The 20,311-nt window shown below is 50.0% G+C and overlaps 1 protein-coding gene across 5 annotated transcripts in view; it reads right to left on the bottom strand.

The window, feature by feature from the left end:
* Positions 1-3,713: 3,713 nt before the first annotated feature.
* Positions 3,714-20,311, bottom strand: part of JDP2 (Jun dimerization protein 2) — a 43,121-nt gene continuing 26,523 nt past the window's right edge. For all 5 annotated transcript variants that reach the window (XM_028851699.2, XM_015144150.3, XM_028851700.2 and 2 more), the window contains exons 3-4: positions 12,670-12,774; positions 3,714-4,879 (exon numbers count right to left, since the gene is read on the bottom strand). In XM_028851699.2, the coding sequence (XP_028707532.1) occupies positions 4,694-4,879; positions 12,670-12,774 (291 nt within the window). In that variant the 3' untranslated portion in view covers positions 3,714-4,693. The remainder of the gene's footprint in view (positions 4,880-12,669; positions 12,775-20,311) is intronic.

The following is a 20,311-nucleotide window of genomic DNA, read 5'->3' as shown; positions in this document are numbered from 1 at the left end:
TTTCAGATTTGTTTTTATTTTCCTGCGTTTGCTAAGGAAATAATAAAAACAAAACCATCTATTTGTATTGTGGCTTGTTCTCTTTTATTGCAAAATATATCAAGCATACAGAGGAGTGTGAAGAAGACAGCCTTCATCTGTGCATACATCACCCACCTCTGAAAAATCCTAATGTCATTCTACATTTGATGGGGATTTTTAAAAAACAAATGAAATGTTATGTGTAGAGTTGAAGTTGAAATCCAGCGTCCTACTTACCCTTGCCGTGATCCCTAGTTCCCTCCTCTCCCCAGCCCTCCCAAGAGCACTCCCTATGACTGATTGTGATATTGACAGCATTCTTGTGCAGGCTTTTATACCCAGATCTGTGTGTAGCCATAAACAACAAAGTATCAACGTATACATTTAGTTAGAAATATGACATCAGTGGTATCCTCGTGCAGTTCACTCCCCTACCCTCCATCTCAACAGTAGGTTTCTGAGATTTATCCACATTGATACATACAACTCTGGTTCATTCTTTTTACCTGCTGAGTAATATTCAATTTTAGGAAAATACCACAATTTATTTGTTCTTATGTCATTTGGTTGTTGTCAACTTTTTTTAAAAATACAAACAAAGCATCAGTGAACATTCTCGCACATTTCCTTTTGCCCCTGTGCTAGAGTTCCTTCCAAGATTAGGGAGGAAAACTGCTAGGTCAAAGGATGTGTTTAGCTTTAGTGTTACTGGTTATTTGCAAATTGCTTTGCACAGTTTCTTACTGGCAGGATATGTAAATTTCCTTTAATCCTTTTGTGTGTGTGTGTGTGTGTGTGTGTGTGTGTATATATATATATATATATATATATATATATATATATATATATTTTTTTTTTTTTTTTTTAGATGGAGTCTAGCTCTGTCACCCAGGCTGGAGTGCAGTGGCACGATCTCGGCTCACTGCAACCTCCACCTCCCGGGTTCAAGTGATTCTCCTGCCTCAGCCTCCCGAGTACCTGGGACTACAGGCGCGTGCCACCACACCCGGCTAATTTTTTGTATTATTAGTAGAGACAGGGTTTCACTGTGTTAGCCAGGGTGGTCTCGATCTCCTGACCCTGTGATCCGCCCGCCTCAGCCTCCCAACCTTTACTCCATATTCTTACCAACACATACTTGTTTCTGCCCATCTGATGGCTAAAGTGTCTTGTCTTTCTCAGGCCATGGTTGCATTCATCAACTCGATTGATTCTCATAGGAACCCTGGGCAGAGGTGGCACAGGTCTTATTTATGACCACCTGGCAGGAGGGCACATTGAGGCCCAGGGAGGGAATGATGCATCCAGCATGGCTAGTTGTGACCAGTCAGGAGCTGAACAGATCCAGGAGTCTGGGATCTCAGGCATTCGTTACACCATAGGGACCACGTACAGGGTCAGAACACAAACTTGGCAGCCCATCTTTAGAGAATAAAACATATTTAAATAACTGTACTATGTAAATATCAACAACTATCCACGCTAACAGAGGACAAAATAATTACCATTTTAGGGGAGTTTATTTCACAAAACACTTCGTATATTCATTCCTCTTTTGATCCTGATAACTCCATAGAAAGACTTGGATTGTTACTGTTCCCACTTCACAGATAAGAAAAATGAGGCTCACAGCTAGTCAATAGATTACATCATGAACCCGTTTGCCTTTAAGTGTGTTTTCTGTACACACCCTTGGAGATGGTTTGCCTGAGGGTTGGGAATGCTTGATATGCGCTGTGAGCACGGGTGGGTCTGTGCCATCTCTCCCGGCTTCCTGCACAAGCTCCCTGGCAACTGAGGTCACACCACAAACACATTTTTCCTCTCATGGGGAGGCTCAGTCTCAGGTTTTATGCACCTGAAGTCAGACTGGCAATAACATCTTGGCTCTGCCACCTAACACCTGTGACCTTGGGCAAGTTACCTCTTCTGTGTGCCTCAGTTTTCTCATCTGTAATGTTGGGATGCTAGTACCTACCTCCCAGCCAGGCTGCACAAAGCAGCTGAGGTCACACATGCACAGTGGCAGGTGCCCAGAACAAACTCAAATGCTGGCTCTTGCAATGAAGCCTATAATTGTGACTTCTGGCCACAGGAGTGGCCAGTGGTCCTGGTGAGGAAGGCTCCGCACAGCACAAGTCACTGGTGTGGTGACTTTGAAAGACAGCGCACCTGCTGTCAAATAGGCTAAGGAGGCTGTATTTTGGAGATGCCAGCTCCTGGTGGCCAAGCACAGGACCAGGGGAGCCACAGCCAGTGGCACGTGGCAGTCCTGCAAGAACATCCACTAGGTCACTGGAGGGGCCCTGGTAAGTCCACTTCATTTTTCTCATCGCTTGAAAAATATCAAAGAATTACAGCTCAAGGGGTTCTTGACACAGAACTGCCTCACCTGCATCGTCCGGACCAACAGCATCAAGACCCCCGAGTCAGAAGGCAACCCGCTGCCACAACCCTCTGCCACAGCTGACAGTGAGGGGACCAGGTCCTGTTTCTAGGGCGGGGTGCAGCGGAGTCCACAACAAGTGTGTTGAGTGGAGAGAAACTGAGGAGTGAGCGAGGGAGGGACCACAGGTGTGTCAATCACCATTCTCCACTTCTGCCCATCCCAGAAGGTCTCGTCCACGATTTGGGAAGCAACCCAGGTTCACTGCTGTTCTTGACACGAGTCATCACCAGCAACTAGTTATCCTAAGTCCAGCAATGGAGGAGAAAGAGCACATGATTAGAATGCAGGAGTCAAGTTTAGTTGGGTAAACTGTAGCCTTTGCAAGCTTCAGTATACAAGGGAGCTAAAAACACCTCCCGCCTTCCTCACGCATGCCTTGAGAACTGCCGAGTGCCAGCTACACAGCAGGCACTGAGTGAATGCCACTGAGCTGCTCCGGCTCTGGGTGGCAGGGATTCAGCTGTGGGGGTGAGGGGGTGAGGAAGCCGTCCACACCCTTCCCCGGGTCAGGCACACATTGACCAGAGTAGCTGGTTCACTCTGTGATCATGGGACAACCTGAAACTCCATCCAGCCTTCCTAGAAACCACGAGGACAATCATAGTGGGTTGGTGACAGGAGGAAAGTCACAGGCCTCTGGAGGTAGAGTTCAAACACCAGCTCTGTCCCTTGCTAGCTGGGTGACCTTGGATAAGTCGATTACCTTCCCTGAGCCTCGGTTAAATCGTCTGTAAAACGGCAAGAATCATGCCTATTTTGTGCTGTTGTGAGAAGGGAAGAGACTATGTCTGCTTGTCACAAAATAAGTCTTCAACAAATGGTGGCTGCGAGTTTAATATCCCTGGGCCTCTAATTCGCCATCTGTGAAATGGGGACAAGTGTTGCTCCCTGGCAAGGCTGCCATGAAGACGAAATGAGACAATGTGTGGAGCAAGCACAGGATTCACTCCTTACTGAAGGCCCCAAGAGGGCAAGACTCAGGTCTGTTTCATCCTCCAGTGAATTCTCAGGGCCTGGCACACAAAACAGGCCCTCAGAAAACACCTGCAGAGTGAGTGAACACACGGACTGCTCTCAGAATAGTAACTGCAGGTGGCTTAATGTCTCTGAGCCTTAGCTTCCTCATCTGTGAAATAGGAGAGCTGTCGTGAGAGCAAAAGGGCCTACAGCAGAGGTGCCAAACAGTCTCTGACTCTGAGAGGGCCTTGCACCCATTCCCCAGGCAGACACCACGCAAGGCGGCTGTGTACGTAAGAGCAATGTTTACTGAGCGATACAGGACTGAGTACTATGAAGGGTTTACAAGGATGGAAATGCACCCCGCCCCCGCCCTGGCCACCCCCGACACCCAGAGACTACAGTACTTAGGAGTTACACACAACGGCCGTAACTGGTGGCTATCTGTTCATAACAAACAAACCATAGCATATTTATACTGTATCACATCGAGTGATTATAGAAATCCATATATATATTGCTTGTATAAAATCTTTTTTTTGTAAAAAATATTAAAAAAAAAAAAAAAAGGAAAGTATAAAAAACATGTGCAGTTGAAAGCCCTGCCAGGACAGCCAGTCTGTAAACATTCGGTGAGTATGTGCTTTGGAAGGGCGCCCGCGCCTCAGTGCCCACAGCAAACTCCAGCAGGGCTGGCGAGGGTGCGCCCGGCTGCCGCCTCCTGGGCAGGGCCGCGCTGGACCGAGGTGGGTGGGGGCATCAGGGCCCTGCAGCACGCCCCTCTCCAGCTTCGCATCAGGGTGAGGGGCAGGGCTGGGGGCAGGTGGGTTGCAGTTTCATTCTGAGTTCTGTCCTCAGCCTCATTTTGGTTGCAACTCATGGCTTTTCCTGGCTGTTCGGAGGTTCCTCGGGTGGGTGCCCTGGTGAAGAGGCCGGAGGAGGGCCCAGGGCTGCCTCACTGGGCGTCTCCCTGGCCTCGGTGCCTCTGTCCTGCCTTCTTCAAGTGGGGCCCCAGGCAGGACAGCCCTACCCGAGGGTCAACTTTGGTCTCAGCGCTTGGTCCCTCTGGGTTTCCTCAGCCTGCTCTTCCCCCTGGGTGGCTGATCTGAGTTTCACAAAAAAGCTCGGCTGATGCTGGCTGTGCTGAACCTCATTGTACAGTTTTTCATGCACCAAAGGAAGGGCCATCTGGGGCCCCCCTCCTCCTCCCTCTTCGTCACTTGTCCTCCTCCTCTTCCTCCTCCTCCACCTCCTCCCAGCCCATGGTCACTTCTTCTCGAGCTGCTCGAGCAGCGGGTTGCCTTCTGACTCAGGGGTCTTGACACTGTCGGTCCGGACGATGCAGGTGGGGCGGTGTCGGTTCAGCATCAGGATGAGCTGCTGCCGCTCCTGCTTCAGCTCCTCGATCTGGGTCTTCAGCTCTGCGTTCATGAGTTCCAGCCGCTCCGATTCCTGTGTGCAAACACAGAAGCATGCTGTGAGTTTCACGGGGACTGGCTCTGTGGTTAGGCACAGGGCATGCTGGGCTGGCATTGGCCTGTCTTCTGCAGGAGGAAGCACAGACCCTGCTACTGAGCCCCTGGCTAACTGACTTTCTGCAGGCAGTGCCCGCCACAGCGGTGACACTGGCGTTACATTCAGGTTATATTCTAGGGCCAGCCAGGCTCACGTCCCACCTCTCTTCCCTCCCTCGATCCACCCCAGCTTCAGTGACCGCCTTGCTATCGCTCAAATATGCCAAATACTCTGTTGCCTCAGGGCCTTTGCACAAGAAAGAAAGGGTGGGCAAAGAAAGGAGGCCAGGTGGACCTAGAGCAGGTCTATGGAGCAAGCATGGGGGTCCCTGAAGGGGGACACAGATGGCGGTGTAATGGCAATGTGCTTTGATGTGTGACAGACACATGTGGGAGATATCTTGGCCGGTGGGATGAGTGAGTGCAGTGTGGTCATGTTATTCCTTCTAAAACATGTGCTTCCTAGCTATTAGTCTGTAATTATTTCAATAGCCTCTTCCTTATCCCTATAATCTGGAAGCTTTCCCCACAGACAGGGAATCAGCAGTCATCCTGCTGGATCCCAAATGAGGTTTCCAATAGACCTCGAGTGAGATTTCCAGGGAACTTCCAGCTCAGCTGGAGAGGTTCCAGGGGAAGAAAGGAAGGTTGACGATTTGATTCGGGAGGTGGCGAGGATTACATGTCCATAGTGTAGATGGGAGATGGGCATATCCATTCAAGGCTCGGGGAGTTGAACAGTAAAACGGCATCCGAATAATTTTTCTTGGATTATGTCTAAAAACTTTGAGAGTTGACATTTATTCGAGGACCAGCAAAGTTTCAGACCAGTGGTTCTCAACTAGGACTGATTTTGCCTCCTAGGAGACATTTGGCAATGTCTGCAGACATTTTTGATGATCACAACTCAGGGGGAGCTGTGCTACCAGCATCTAGCAGGTAGACGCCAGGGATGCTCTAAACACCCTTTAATGCACAGGCCAGCCCCAGGAGTATTTAGTCCAAAATGGTGATAGTGCAGAGATTGAGCAACCTGTATCAAAGAGCAAGCAGTAGTTGCAACTGCGTATGTGACAACCAGAGGGCCTGTGAGCCCATAAGCCTGCCGGTCCTCCTGGCAGGGCACAGGTGGAGCAGCCTCCCCAGAGGGTCCCCAAAACCCTCAGTGGGCCCAACCCTCTCCCTCCAAGGGTGCCGTCTTCCTCCCACAGCCGGTCTGACCGAACTGTTCCTTGTACTCATCTCCGAGGCGGCAGCATGAGTGCCTGGGAACTCAGAACTGCTGAGACGGGCAGGCCTCGTGACCAGACGCTGAGAGAAAACAGCCTCACTAAAGGAAAAAAAAAATGCTCGGGGAAAATATTAAAAACCAGCTCTGGTGGTTTTTGGTTCCACAGGCTGGGACGTGACTGGGAAGCTGGCCTGGTCCTCTGTTCGGAGAATTCCCAGAGAGGCGCATCTTGGAGGGCCAGGAGAGACCCCCTGTGAATCCATGGAAGCCTGTGAACCCTCAGGCTGGGGCAGTTAGGTGCCAGTGTCAGCCCCCTGCTCACTGGTGACTCTCTGGTGACCTTGGGAACTTCTTACAAACCCTCTGACCATCACGGTCTCCCCAGCCCAAGGACTTAGCTCCATCTTCAAACTCTCCTGAGCCTCCGATTCAAGGAGTGTCAGGGTAACCCACCCATCCGTGAGTGTTTGCTGAGGCCCTGCTATGTACAGTGAATGCCCCGGGGAATCCAAGGGCCATGAGTCCCCAACTGGCTCTTGTGGCGTTTCCACCGTAAGCGGAAGCAGCAATCTGTGCAACAAGGCAGAGCTTGCTGTGTGACCATCAGCCACCCAGGGTTCAGAAGACCTTAGAGAGGGCTAAAGAGCGGGTCTGACCTTGCGCATGAAAGATGGGTTGACTCAGGCTGGGTTGAGAAGGGGAAGGAGGGACTTGCGGGTGGAGAACCCTGAGTGAACAAAGACCCAGGCATGGGAAAGCTTAGGATGGGTTTAGAAGGGAAAACTATTCCACTGTGACCACAGCTCGCTTTAGGACATAGTAGGGTAGAAAGCTGAGAAGGTGGGTTGAGAGCCAGCCCGTAGCTCTGGAAAGCTTGTGGGTTGAGAATCTGAGTCTAGAAGCAAGTTTCTTAACTTCTCTGAGCCTCAGTTATTTCTTTTGCAGCCAGGTGAGGCTCTTGGGGATTAGATGAACTCACAGGGAAAAGCACTTTGTAAACCAAACAGAGAGGCTTACTGTAACTTATAAGCAAGAGAATAGCATAAAGAAGAAAGAGAGGGAAAGAAGGAAGATGTCTCAAATAAAAATCAGCAGATCTTGGTGACTGGCAGGATTTGGAGAAGGAAGGAGATAGGGCAGAGAGCTGACTATGAACCCGATGGAGGGTCTGAGGAATGGAGCCTGAGAGGGGAGCTGTTCTGGAAAGTGGCGGGAAGGAAAAGGAGGAGTTTGTTTTGGGTACAGTGAGTTTGAAGTTAAAACTGGACATGCAAGGGGAAGCCTCTGACAGGCAGAATTCAATAGCACTGCACACATAGATCTGCCTCCTATAAATTACCACGTGTCAAACCAACTCTATGGGATCGTCTGTATCACACAAAAAGATGAGTGCAGTGTAGGGTAACTTGCTTCACTCATGCAGCTATCATACAAAGAACATTATATTCTGTGGGTTTTAAATGTTAGGGTACATCATGGAATATCCCAAATTCTGACTGGCTGTCAGAATGTAACTAACTGCTTTTTTTTCTTTTGAGACGGAGTCTGGCTCTGTCACCCAGGCTGGAGTGCAGTGGCAAAATCTTGGCTCACTGCAACCTCTGCCTCCAAGGTTCAAGCAATTCTCATGCCTCAGCCACCCAAGAAGCTAGGATTACAGGCATGTGCCTCCACGCCCGGCTAATTTTTATATATTTAGTAGAGACAGGGTTTCACTGTGTTGGCCAGGCTGGTCTCGAACATCTGGCCTCAAGTGATCTGCCTGCCTCGGCCTCCCAAAGTGCTGGGATTACAGGCATGAGCCACCGTGTCCGGCCAGGATGTAGCTAACTGCCTTTTAGTTCTACTGCCTTCCATACTCAAAGAGTTATTAGTTGGCTCTACATATTTATTTATTGTGTAAGTATAAGTTGAGTTCAGAAGAATCTTTTTTTAAAAACCATGATTGTAGAAGTGGTTTGTGACTTTATAACAGCAATTACCTAATTTGTTTTCCTAATTAATGAAGGAACTAAGCGAAGATCTTTCTCGCATTAATTATGAAGCATGTACCTCCGGCTGCATTTTTGTTTATTGTTTTGCCTTCTGTTAGATATTTATTGCCCCAGAGAAAATGAAACCATTTGTTATTTTAGAATAGAATTAGTACATGTTAAGGTTCTGCCTCCTACACTGTGGTCGGCAAAGGCAGTAGAAAGAATACAAGGTGAAGAGCTGTGTGTCCTGGCTTTTAATCCTGGCTGTGTGACCTTGGCCACATCACTTCCTCTCTCTGGGCCTCAGTTTCCTCCCAGAAAATATGATGATTGGCCCAGGGGACTTTAAGCATTAAGATTGTTTAAATTGGCTGGGCATGGTGGCTCACGCCTGTAATCCCAGCACTTTGGGAGGCCGAGGTGGGAGGATCACTTGTGTCCAGGAGTTCAAGACCAGCCTCGGCAACACACGGAAACCTCGTCTCTACAAAAAACAGAAAATTAGCCAGGCGTGGTGGTGTGCCTGTAGTCCCAGCTACTCAGGAGGCTGAGGTGGGAGGATCACTTGAGCCTGGGAGTACAAGGCTGTGGTGAGCTATGACTGTGCCACTGAACTCCAGCCTGGGTGACAAAGTGAGACTCTGTCTCAAAAACAGCAATAGCAACAACAAAAGATCGTCTGAATCTATATTTTTAAAAAGCTATTCTAAGGCACATAAAATAGAATTCCACTAACTTTCTGTAAGAGCTGAGAAGCAGCCTGATATGCCCTTTGAGCCTGAAAGACCTGTCTGGATTAAAATCCTGACTCTGCTACTTGCTAGCTACGCTTCTGCGAACGAGTTTCCTAATTTCTTTTGAGTCTGGGCAACCTGAATATTGTGTGGGGCACAGAGGAAGCCCCAGGTTCTCGTCCTGACTCGGCCACTGTGTGACCTTGAACTTCATCAATGGATGGGACTGCATTTCCTCCTCCCAGGGCCACTGTGACCATCAAGGAGAGAGTGGCTGTGAAGACCAGAGGGCACCAGAGGAATGTGAGATAGCATTATTGCTACTAACATCTAAAGAACCTGGGTTAGGACAGCATTGTGAGAGAAGCTGCCAGCATTATACAAGGCAGAAGCCTAAGGGCCACTGCTCCTGACTGCAGACTGGAGGAGGTACTGAGGTAGCCCCAGGGCCTGTGGGGTGTGGCCCTGACCCCTCCCAAGGCCTGCCTCTTTCCCTGGGTTCAGGGCTCGGCTAGTCTAGGCAGGCAAACTCTGAGATGCAGTAAGAATCTTGCAGGTGTAGATCTGGGTGTCCAGGGGTCAAGGGTGGGACGGTGGTTTTTTACCTCTAATATATATATACAAGTTGTCTCTCAGTAGCCGTGGGCAATTGGTCCCAGGACTCCCTGAGGATACCAAAATCCGAGGATGCTCAAGTTCCTTATATAAAATGGAGTGTTATTTGGATATCGCCTATACATATCTCCCATATACTTTAAATCATCTCTAGGTTACTTATAATGACTAATACGATGTAAATGCTATGTAAATAGCTGCTATGCTGTGTTGTTTAGGTAATAATGACAAGGAAAAAAGTCTGCATGTGTTCAGTACAGATGCTTTTTTTTCTGAATATTTTTGATCTGCTGTTTGTCAAATCACAGATGCAGAATGCTTGGCTATGAAAGGCCGCCTGTAGATATGTGTTCCAACTGTATATATACCCTTACTTCAAAAATAATTAATATTTATTAACAGCTAATATATGTATCTCTGAGCCTTGTATTTTACCTATTAAAAATAAACTACAAGAGAATCCCCCCAGGTCTGCAGGCACTGACTCTGTCAACACAGCCGCCTGCATTCATGCCTTGAACTTCACACCCAACCTCTGCTTCCAAGGCTGGGGAGGAGGAGGAGAACACAGGGGTGAGTGGAGGGCTAGGCTTGGGCCCAGACAATGCTGCCCAAATCTCCTCCCAGACCCCAAGGCCACACACTTCTCTCTCACTGGAACAACACGACACTTCTAAAACTGATCCTTCTACCTCAATCTGTGCCCCACGTTGCCGCCAGAGGGATCTTTTGAAGGTATGCGTCTCCCTTCCTGCAGCCCTTCAGTGACTCTCCATGACCATATAATTCATCATCCTAGTGCAGTACTTGTGAGAGTGAAGGAAGCGGCTACTAATTATTAGGCCAGGACAACAGACACAGATTGGGCATGGCTCAGGCAACCCAGCATCTAGCATCACCTTATTATGAGGGATCTGGGCCCTGCCTGCCTCTCCTGCCCACCGCTTGGTACTCTAAACTCCAGCTGGTATCCTTTTCAATGCCTTAAACACATCCTTAAACAGCACCTTTTGCCTTTGCTTGAGCCCTTCCATTCCTCATAACCCCCTAGGGCCTCCATCTTACTGCTCCTACTCCTCTTTTATGTCTGAATGGAAGCAGCCTTTCCTTAGCCTAGACCAGGACAGGGCCCTTGCTGTGTGTTCTCACAGCTCGCTGGGCTTGCCAGACACAACGCTCGGCACACGTCACTATTCCTTGTTTCCTGCCTCCCATCCCACTACCAACACCGCCTGCCTGCCCTCTGTGTCCCAGGCACTCACTACACACCTACTAAATGGATGAGTGGATCAGCAAAGGATGAATAAATCCAAGCCCACCACTCGCTAGCAGTGTGACCTTGGCCAAGTAACTTGACCTCTCTGAGCTACAGGTCAGTCTCTAAAATGGGGATAAATAATATTATCTCACTGGAATGTTATAAGGATTAAATAAAACATGGGAAATGCCTGGCATACCGTAGGTGCTCAGCTAGTGTTATTGGAATGTGAAGGGCAGTGAGTGCCGTTCCTTGGGCACCAACTCTTTATTGCACTGGTGTGTCACTAACATGCTGTCCGCTCAGGCGTATCTCGCCTAGCAATTGGCTGACAAGCTCTTGAAGGCAGGGATCTCACGCGAAGCTTCTCTAGTCCCTGCTGTTTCTCATCTAGCTCTGCTCATGGCAGGCACTCGGTGCTGGAAATGAGGTATGTGACACTTCATCCATCTTGAAGGCTCGTGTCTTAGAAACTTCCTGAAGATTCCCAGCCCAATGTTGTAGCACCCTCTCTTCCAACGGGCTCCCAGATCCAGGAGTCTAACTCCTGTCTACAGTAACCATTCCCTGCCCTGGACACTCACAGCCTGCAGGTAGATACATGGCCCCATGCCGTCTACACCCAGGACCACAGAATAGCTCTCTGCTTGTTGCAAGTATGAGAAGATCCACACAGACCCTCCAGAGTCCAAGAACACCAGGCCAATCTAGCCTTGTCTCTCCAGCTCCCACAGGAGGACTGTGTCTGCTCCTTCCTGTGTGCCCCCAACGTACCCAACACAAGAATGCACATTTAGTACATGCTTAAAAATACCTGTTGAATCAATTAATGAACAAAAGAGCAAATGAATGAATGAATGAATGAATGCCAATATAGCAGAAATGTGGACAAATTACTTAGCCCCCACACTTCCTTAGTTTCCTTATCTGTAGAAAGAGAATAATGAAGTTACCCACTTCATATGGTTATTATCCCAATAAAATGAGATGATGTACATACAGCATTTAGCACAGCACCCAACTTTACAAATAGTGGCAACTATTGTTAATTACTGTGTATTTACAGAATAGGACCTGCCCCATTCTGTTATTATTATACATTATCATTATTATTATTCAGCAGTGAAACAATGATTAGGGGTGGAAAGACCAGAGACTCCTGGCCTGGACTGATTAGCTTTCTGGTCATGTTTCCTCACTGCCAGCCACCATTTCTGAGATGCAGGGAAGCTCTAAGAGGCAGGACTCGAGAGAAAAAGAACAAACATCCTGCTTGGCACATTCCAAATGAAAGGGCAGGTAGGGCCAGGAGGAAAAGCAACCCCTGGCTGACCTCTGCATGCAGAGCTGACCTCTGATTCCCAGAGGCAGCATCAAAGAGCTTGGAGGTCACCTTCAGTGGAGCTGAGGGGCTGGCCAGATGGCATGCAGGGCTGGATAAGCCACCTGCAGCTAAGGGAAGGAGCTTTTCTCTGTGCATAAGTAGCCAGGCCAGAGGCTGTGTCCAGTGCCTACATGCAGGATGTTACTACCTAGCTTCACTGGTAGCCACCAACTTTGGTAGACAACTTTGGTAGCCACCAGGGAACCAAAATAGAGAGTGGCAGTCCTGGACGATCTGGGTCAATCAGCACCAAGGGTCTATCCTCAGTGGAGGGGAACTTGGCTCCTCCTTCCTTCTTGGGCTTCCAGGGGTTGTGTGGGCAGGAACTGCTGAAGGCTGCCCTTAGTTGTCTTAGTTCAGAGATGGGAGAGGAAACAGGAGGTAGCAAAGAGCAGAGGGGTCAAGGCTGCTTTGGCAGCTGCCAGCAGATGCTCATTGACTACAGAGACATCTGATGGCCTGTCCTGGTCCAGAGTACACAAGCTCACTCCAAGGAATGGCAGACCTCCCCACCCACCCAGTCAGCTCACCCGCTGCAGAAACTCCGTGCGCTCCTTCTTCTTGTTCCGGCATCGGGCTGCTGCGACTTTGTTCTTCTCCCGGCGCCTTTTCCTTCGCTCCTCTTCCTCATCTAGCTGTGAGGGCACAGAGCCACTGATTAGACATTGAGGCAGGCTTGGAATACAGCTTCTCTCCTGACACACAGACAGAGGGACAACTTCGCCTTTCCAACCCATGTCTCGGCAGTGAACAAGTGATCACTTCTGCCAGCCCACTGCCTGGAGCATTGGAAGTATCTCCCAGCCAGTCCAAGGATCCTCTTAGAGCATCCCAGGGAGGAGTCAGAGGCCAAAAAGGGAAGGGATTCTGCTATGGTTTGAATGTGTCTCCCAAACTTCAAGTGTTAGAAACTTAATCCCCAATGCAACAGTGTTGAGAGGTGACACCTTTAAGAGGTGATTAGTAACAATATTAATGAATGGATTAATGTTGTTATTAGAAAAGGGGGTTTGTTATAAAAGGAAATTTGGTCCTTTCTTGCTCTCTTGTACTCTCTTGCTTTCCCACCTTCTGCCCTAGGATGATGCAGCAAGAAGGCCCTCACAAGACACCAGCACCTTGCTGTTGGACTTCACAACGTCCAGAACTGTGAGAAATAAATTTCTTTTCTTTATAAATTACTCAGTTGGTGGTATTCTGTAATAGCAACACAAAATGGACTAAGACAGATATCTGGGTTCAGATGTCCTGAGGGAGAAGCAAGCCCAGAGACTTAGGAGGCCCCTTGCTTCTGTCCCCAGGGTCCCTCAGCTCTCCCACAGGTGGGCATCCTGGGGGAAGAATATGCAAAAGCAGAGAAAAGGATTAAAGCCAGATGAGGAGTTCAGGAGGCCAGGAGCCTGGCAAGTCTACTCACATAGAGGTGGCACCCAACGGGCGGTGACGGCCTTTTCTTTTGCCCAGCCCAAGCCCTCTGGGTACAATTTTCCAGGCCAGTCGTTCCCAAGCACTTCCTTTAAAAACGCCTTGGGCATGGACACAGGTTCTACATTCCACTGCCACCCCTTCCTACCTCCTTGACTATCTTTGTCTTCTCCACTTACCTTCTGTTGGGATTTAAGATCTTCCCTGCCCCTCCATACCCAATATTCCTTTCTTGGTCCTTCCAAATGCTGGGATCCATTTCCTCTTGTCACTAACAGTCTCCCCAGCCTAGGATGCCCACCTGTGGAAGAGCTGAATGACCCTGGGGCACAAGCAAGGGGCCTCCTGAGTCTCCAGGCTTGCTTCTTCCTCAGGACATGTTAAGAAATTCACTATGCATGAAACAGGACCCCTCGAATGGGGAGAAGGAGACTCACTGCCCACTAGCACAGACTTCGAATCAAAGTTGCTGTTGTTATTGTTCCATTAGTAATAATAACAAGAGGTGCCATTTGTTGCCTACTTTGCTAAATGCTTTAAACACATATCTTTTAATCCACACCATCAAAGTCTTATGAGGAAGTTACTATTACTGTACCATTTTACAGATGGTGAGACTGAGGCTCAATAGTTCAATTTGCCCAAGGCCATACAACTAGAAAATAGCAGAGTCAGGATTCAAACTCAGATTTCTGTGGTTTCAACCATCCTGCTCCTGACCACCAGCCCTTACAGCCCCAGTCCGTCAGGAGCACTTGATGTGGCACCTCTGCTGTACATTACCTACCAGGAAAATCTGAAGGACACCCAGGACCAGCTGGGCTGGGGACAGCCCAGAGTCATAGGCCATTAGAGAAGCCGTTGGATTGCCCTGGGCTTGCCAACTCTCTCACTTCTCCAGCCAGGGAGAAGGGTGCGGGGGGTGACTCTGGCAGCCCAAGGCCTGGAACGAGGTCTCAGCCCAAAGGGCTATAGGCCAGGAAAATAAACAGCCTCTCTCTGCACACTCCCAGCATGCTCTGGGGGCTCAGGACAGAGTGCCTGGGCCCGAGACCAGCACCATGGCCATCAGCACAGGCCTTGGCAGGGCAGCCCCCTTTCTGCCTCCTCACCACCTCTGAGCTTCTCCCTGCCCGACTCCCACCCCACCTGGGAGTCAGCTGCAGAGGCGCCTCGTCAACACCGCCACACCCAAGCACCTCCCAGTCCCTTGGCCTTCTTTGAAACTGAACCAGAAGTGACAGCTCCTCTGGCTGACCTGTATCTGGGAAAATAGAAACCTGGCTGAAATTGATTCCGCCCAACCTTAACCTCACCCCCAACAAGGCCAAGGTAACCGTGACGACAGGCAGAGGGAAGGAACTGGAGGAAGTGGCTGGCGGTGCAATCTCCCTTCGGCCAGGAGGGTTTGCCCACAAACTGCCAAGGTGATGAGTGCAGCCTGGGTACTGCAGGACCTTGTGTCCTCCCCTGAGCAACCAACCTCTGTCCTCCAAGGCTTCACTCCCTACCCCCGCCCTGCACATGGCCTTATTCCACAGAAAGTCAGAAGCAGACGGAAGCTGCTTTAGCAGCAATGCAAAGAGATTCAGAGCTGGAAGAAAGTTTAAGAGATCAACTGGGCCAGGCTGAGGCCCAGGTCAGGGGCCACTCCTCCTCCCCTCTCCAGTCACATTCATCCCCTCCTGCATCACCCTCTACTCCAAATGTCTCACCCTTCTCCAAAGCAGCCACGCCCTCTCAGCCTTGAGTGAGATATCCTTCCTTTCCCACTTGGTTAAACTCTTACTCAACCTCGAGAGTAAACATCACCTCCTCCAGGAAGGGTCCTTTGACTCCCCAGATAGAATCAGCTGCTTTTAGCTAAAAACAGAACTACCATTCAACCCAGCAATCCCATTCCTGAGTATATACCCAAAGGAATAGAAATCGTTCTACCATAAAGACACATGCATGTGTATGTTCATTGCAGCACTATTCACAATAGCAAAGACACGGAATCAACCTGAATGCTCAATGACAGATTGGATAAAGAAAATGTGGTACATATATACCATGGAATATTATGCAGCCATAAAAAGGAACAGGATCATGTCTTTTGTGGGAATATGTATGGAGCTCAGGTTATTATCCTTAGCACACTACTACAGGAACAGAAAACCAAATATTGCATGTTCTCACTGATAAGTGGGAGCTAAATGATGACAACACATGGACACAAAGGGGGAACAACACACACTGGGGCCTATTTGAGGGTGGAAGTTGGGAGGAGGGAGAGGATCAGAAAAAATAACTATTGGCTACTAGGCTTAGAACCTGGGTGATGAAATAATCTGTACAACAAACCCTTGTGACACGAATTTACCTATATAACATATCTGCACATGTACCCCTGAACCTAAAATAAAAGTTAAAAAAGAAAAAGAATCTGCTGCTTTTTTGGCGCTGCTACAGCACTGTAGGAGTCTCCATCGCATCCTACCACAAGCCTTGGTTTGTGTGGGTGCCTGTTTTCCCTGCTAGCCTGGAGGACGGGACCTGAGCATCCCTGGCACCTGGTACAGCGCATGGCACTCAGGAGGGGCTCAACAAATGTCACTCAGATGAATGACTGGAATTCAGGATTCCGGAGAGAGATGCTACAGGCTTGGGTTCTTTCATTACAAAGTGACTTATTACCCGTGTTTGGATCTACATGGCCTTTTCCCCAGCACTCACGGAAGCTTTCTCTGCTGGGGTGGCCTCTTCTCTCTGTTTATAGTAGGCCAGCAAAGCTTGGAGACTGGAGCCTGCCTTCCCTAGAAGCACACTGGCTGAAGGCAGAGTTTAGATTTGGGGGCACAGGCCCCTGATAGCTATGGCAAGTCTGCATGAGTCCTAAGCAGGCCAGGAAAAAATGTAGGGTATGTGCTGAGGCCTAGAGCCCCCAGTTCCACAGCCACCACCAGCTTCCAAGCCCAGCCCCAGGCCTTTCCTGCACCCATTCCCCCAACCTTGGCTGGTATCTCCCAATGAGGCAAGATGTTCCCAAACTCCCATCCTCACACCTTCCCCATTGAAACTGTGCTGCATCACCCCTAAATCCTCACGCTGCTATTTAAGAGCTGCCCAGAGATGTAGAAAACATCTGTTAAGGTCCTACCAGAAATGAGACAGGCGTTTGGCAGAGCCCCTCTGCCTTCATGCCTCACAGCTAACTTGGAGACTCTCCCCAGCCCTCCCTGGGACTCCTTCGTCCCCAGAGTCAGGGCTGCTGCCTCCTCCTTCCTGGTGCTTCTTGAATTCTCTAAAGCATTTGCCCATGTGTGGGAGAAAGACGGTAGAGAGTATTTGTACCACACGCGGCTCTGACATCTGAACCCGGAACCCCAAACTGGCTGACAATGATTTGTTTCTGCAGATACAGCTGGAAGAACCAGGATGTTTGAGAAGGAGGCAGCTCAATACATTTAAAGAACCATGAGATGCGGGCTGGGGGTGGGAGGGGAGCATGCTTTTCCCTGTTCGCAAACTTAGCGTTGGCTCTGTTTTCCCGTAGTTTCCCAGGAAGGCCCAAGGGCAAGGTCATCTGGATCCCGGCAGTGAGGGGTGCTGCTGCGCCACACTTCACATTGGATGGAGAGACCTGGGGACTTAGGACCATGAGGGTCCTCGTGTGGAGCAGCCCCGCCTCACCCAGACCTCTCCTCAGACAGCCTGTTCTCAAGTCCCTGCCACAGCTGACTGGACGAGGCACGAGCGGCTGAGCCGAGCTGTACTCACTGTCCTGGAATTTTAAATTGGTCTGGGAGATGCTGAGTGCTGGACTGAGGGGTCATGCAGGGCCGGGCAGCCAACTTCAGTCACAGGCCCGGAGAGGCAGGAACATCGGGCTGTGAAGTTTAGGGTGAGCAGAGACCACAGACCACGTAGCAAGAGAGAAACAACCACGCAGCTCCAAGATGGGGTCAGGGAGACAAGGAAGCAGGCAAAGAGAGGGAAAGGGGAATGGAGAGAAGAGCCGGGCCTGGAGCAGGGAAAGGCAGGCGGGGTGGCCAAGGCACACATTTAAGCAAGTGCAGGGTCAGCACCAGAGAGGGAGCACCTCCTGCATGCCATGCCCCAGGCACCTCACCCAGGCTTGCTCACCTCACCAGGCCCTGAGACAGAGCGTGCCCCACAAACAGGTAGACAGACATAGAGACAGTGGGACAGAGAAACACAGATCACAGACATGAAGAAGGGGAGAGAGAGAGAGAGAGGCAGCGCCACAGGGAGAGAAACATGCAGAGATGTGGACGGAAGCCAACGGTACCGACAGAGGAACAGACAGTCGACAGACAGAAGACACACAGAGAAAGATGCTGTCTTGGTCCTCTTGATGCCACCCTGGTAAGAACTGACTATGCTTCTTGTCACTGGGACTGTGAATCTGTCCTGAAAATTCCTCCTTTGGCTTGAAGGGAGTTTGAGAAGGTTTCTGCCACATGCCACTGAAAGATGCCTGGGACACCAAGCTTCTACCCTTGGAGGTCAGGTGATGCCAGGGGCTAATGGAGGAGCTGAAGATGGTCCTTAGTGATCAGGGGAGAAATCCCACCCAGGAGCGATGTTCCTAAAACCGCTGAGAAAGCAGCAGAGCTTGGATGCGGAAGGGCCCTTGAGCAGCAGCTAAGAAAAGGCAGAGGTGGGTCACCTCGGTTGGTACCAAAGCCCCTGGACTAGGGGCCCCCAGCAGGAAACAGGTGTTTATTTAAAGGAGATTAGTGAGGGAACTACTTACAGGGTGTGGACAGCGCTTAGGGAACCCGGGAGTTCCAGTGGAGTCACTAACACTTCCGGCCTGAAGCGGCTAGGGTCAGGAGAGATGATTGGAACCCAGGGAGAGCTGTCACCTAGCCACGGCAGAGGGTCACCAGACAGGAGCTGTGCTCTTTGGTAGAGGAACACAGCCACAGCCCAACAGGTGCCCAACAGGGAGGGATCAGGGGAATGAATACCCCAAATTCTTTTCCAAGGCTGTTCTCAAGTCCCTGCCACAGCTGACTGGACGAGGCATGAGCGGCTGAGCCGAGCTGTACTCACTGTCCTGGAATTTTAAATTGGTCTGGGAGATGCTGAGTGCTGGACTGAGGGGTCATGCAGGGCCGGGCAACCAACTTCAGTCACAGGCCCGGAGAGGCAGGAACATCGGGCTGTGAAGTTTAGGGTGAGCAGAGACCACAGACCACGTGGCAAGAGAGAAACAACCACGCAGCTCCAAGAGGGGGTCAGGGAGACAAAGAAACAGGCAAAGAGAGGGAAAGGGGGATGGAGCCTCTTAATGGCCAAGTTCAACCAGGAGCCAGAGTGGAAGGACTCCTGGGTAATGTCATCCATTGATATGGGCCACCTGGGGCACAGAGCAGGGTAAAACGGGAATGGACCTGATGGGCAAAGAGGACTGTTCCGTGTGTGAATCTATCTCTGTGATTGACATAAGTCCACCCCCAGTCCTGGCCCCAGTCAGGGCCTGCAGGCAGGAGTCAATGACAGCAGCACTTGGGAGATTCCTACAGGGATTCACAGGGTCATCCCCACAGTGAGCACTTCCTGGACGTTTGCCAGGAGTCAGGCACTGTGGAGTGTGGCTGACCGACAGCACCATCAGCCTCACCTGAGCACTTGTTAGAAATGCAGTCTTGAAGGCCACCGGGACCTACTGAATCAGGGTCTGCATGCAGTACATGCGCACGCAGATTTGTGTGCCCAGACAAGTTTGCCCTGGAGCCAGTTAAGGACTCAAACAGGCCATTTAGCACGTCGTAATGATTCCACCTGCAAAATACATCTCTAAGGTGTCCACCACATTCTCCATCCCTGCTGCCTCCAGCCTGGTCCAAGCCCTCGTCGCCTCTGCCCTGTAAGACTGCAATGGCTCCTAAGGGCTCTCCCTGGCTAAAACACAAGTCAGCTCCTCTGCTTACAACCCTCCAACAGCTTCCATCACATGTGACCCACAGAACCGAGAAAACCCGGCCCCTCCTGCCTCTCTAACCTTCCACTACATCGCCCTCCTCTACCCCTCAACGCCCAACAACAGGCCTCCTTCCTCTCCCTCAAAACAACAAGTTCTTCCCTGTCCCCTGGGTTTGCACTTGCTGCTCCTTCTGCTGCCACTTCTTGACTTCTTTACTGACCACCCTAAACTGAAAGCCCTGTCCTGTTACCATCTCCCTGTGTATTTCCTTCAAGGTGTGTTCACTAATAGCACTTACCTTTTTCACATGCATGTTTGCCTGCCCACTGTCAGTTTCCCATGAAAACCTTAGTTAATCTATTCATAGTTAATCTATATAAATATCTCAGTCTATCATCACCTTCACCACTATCACTCAGCCACCAGAGCTGAGCATGGCACAGAATGGGTGTTTATTAACTAAATTAACTACATTTAATTTGCTGTCCCAGTAAGTCACCCAGCACGGCTCTATCAGCTTCCCTGCTTTTGCAGATGAGGAAACTACGAATATCAAAGCTGCGTAGATGCTCAGTGACAGCTCAGGATTCGAATCCAGGTCTTTGGGCCCCAGGGCCCGAGCACATCCCGCTCTTCAAGGGGTGGGTGGTCTAAGCGTGGTCACTGCCCTTAGAGTTAGAAGTATTTAACATGTTTTAAAAAACGTTATTGCACAGTTTACATGAAGGTGTAACATTCAAGCTCCACGGTTTAAAGGAAGGGACGTCACCAGCTCCTCTCCGGCCTAACCCTCACCCATTTCTGTGTTT

This window comes from Macaca mulatta, chromosome 7 (assembly GCF_049350105.2).
Source record: "Macaca mulatta isolate MMU2019108-1 chromosome 7, T2T-MMU8v2.0, whole genome shotgun sequence".
NCBI classification, from domain to species: Eukaryota; Metazoa; Chordata; class Mammalia; order Primates; family Cercopithecidae; genus Macaca; species Macaca mulatta.
This window is presented reverse-complemented; position numbering and strand designations above follow the sequence as displayed.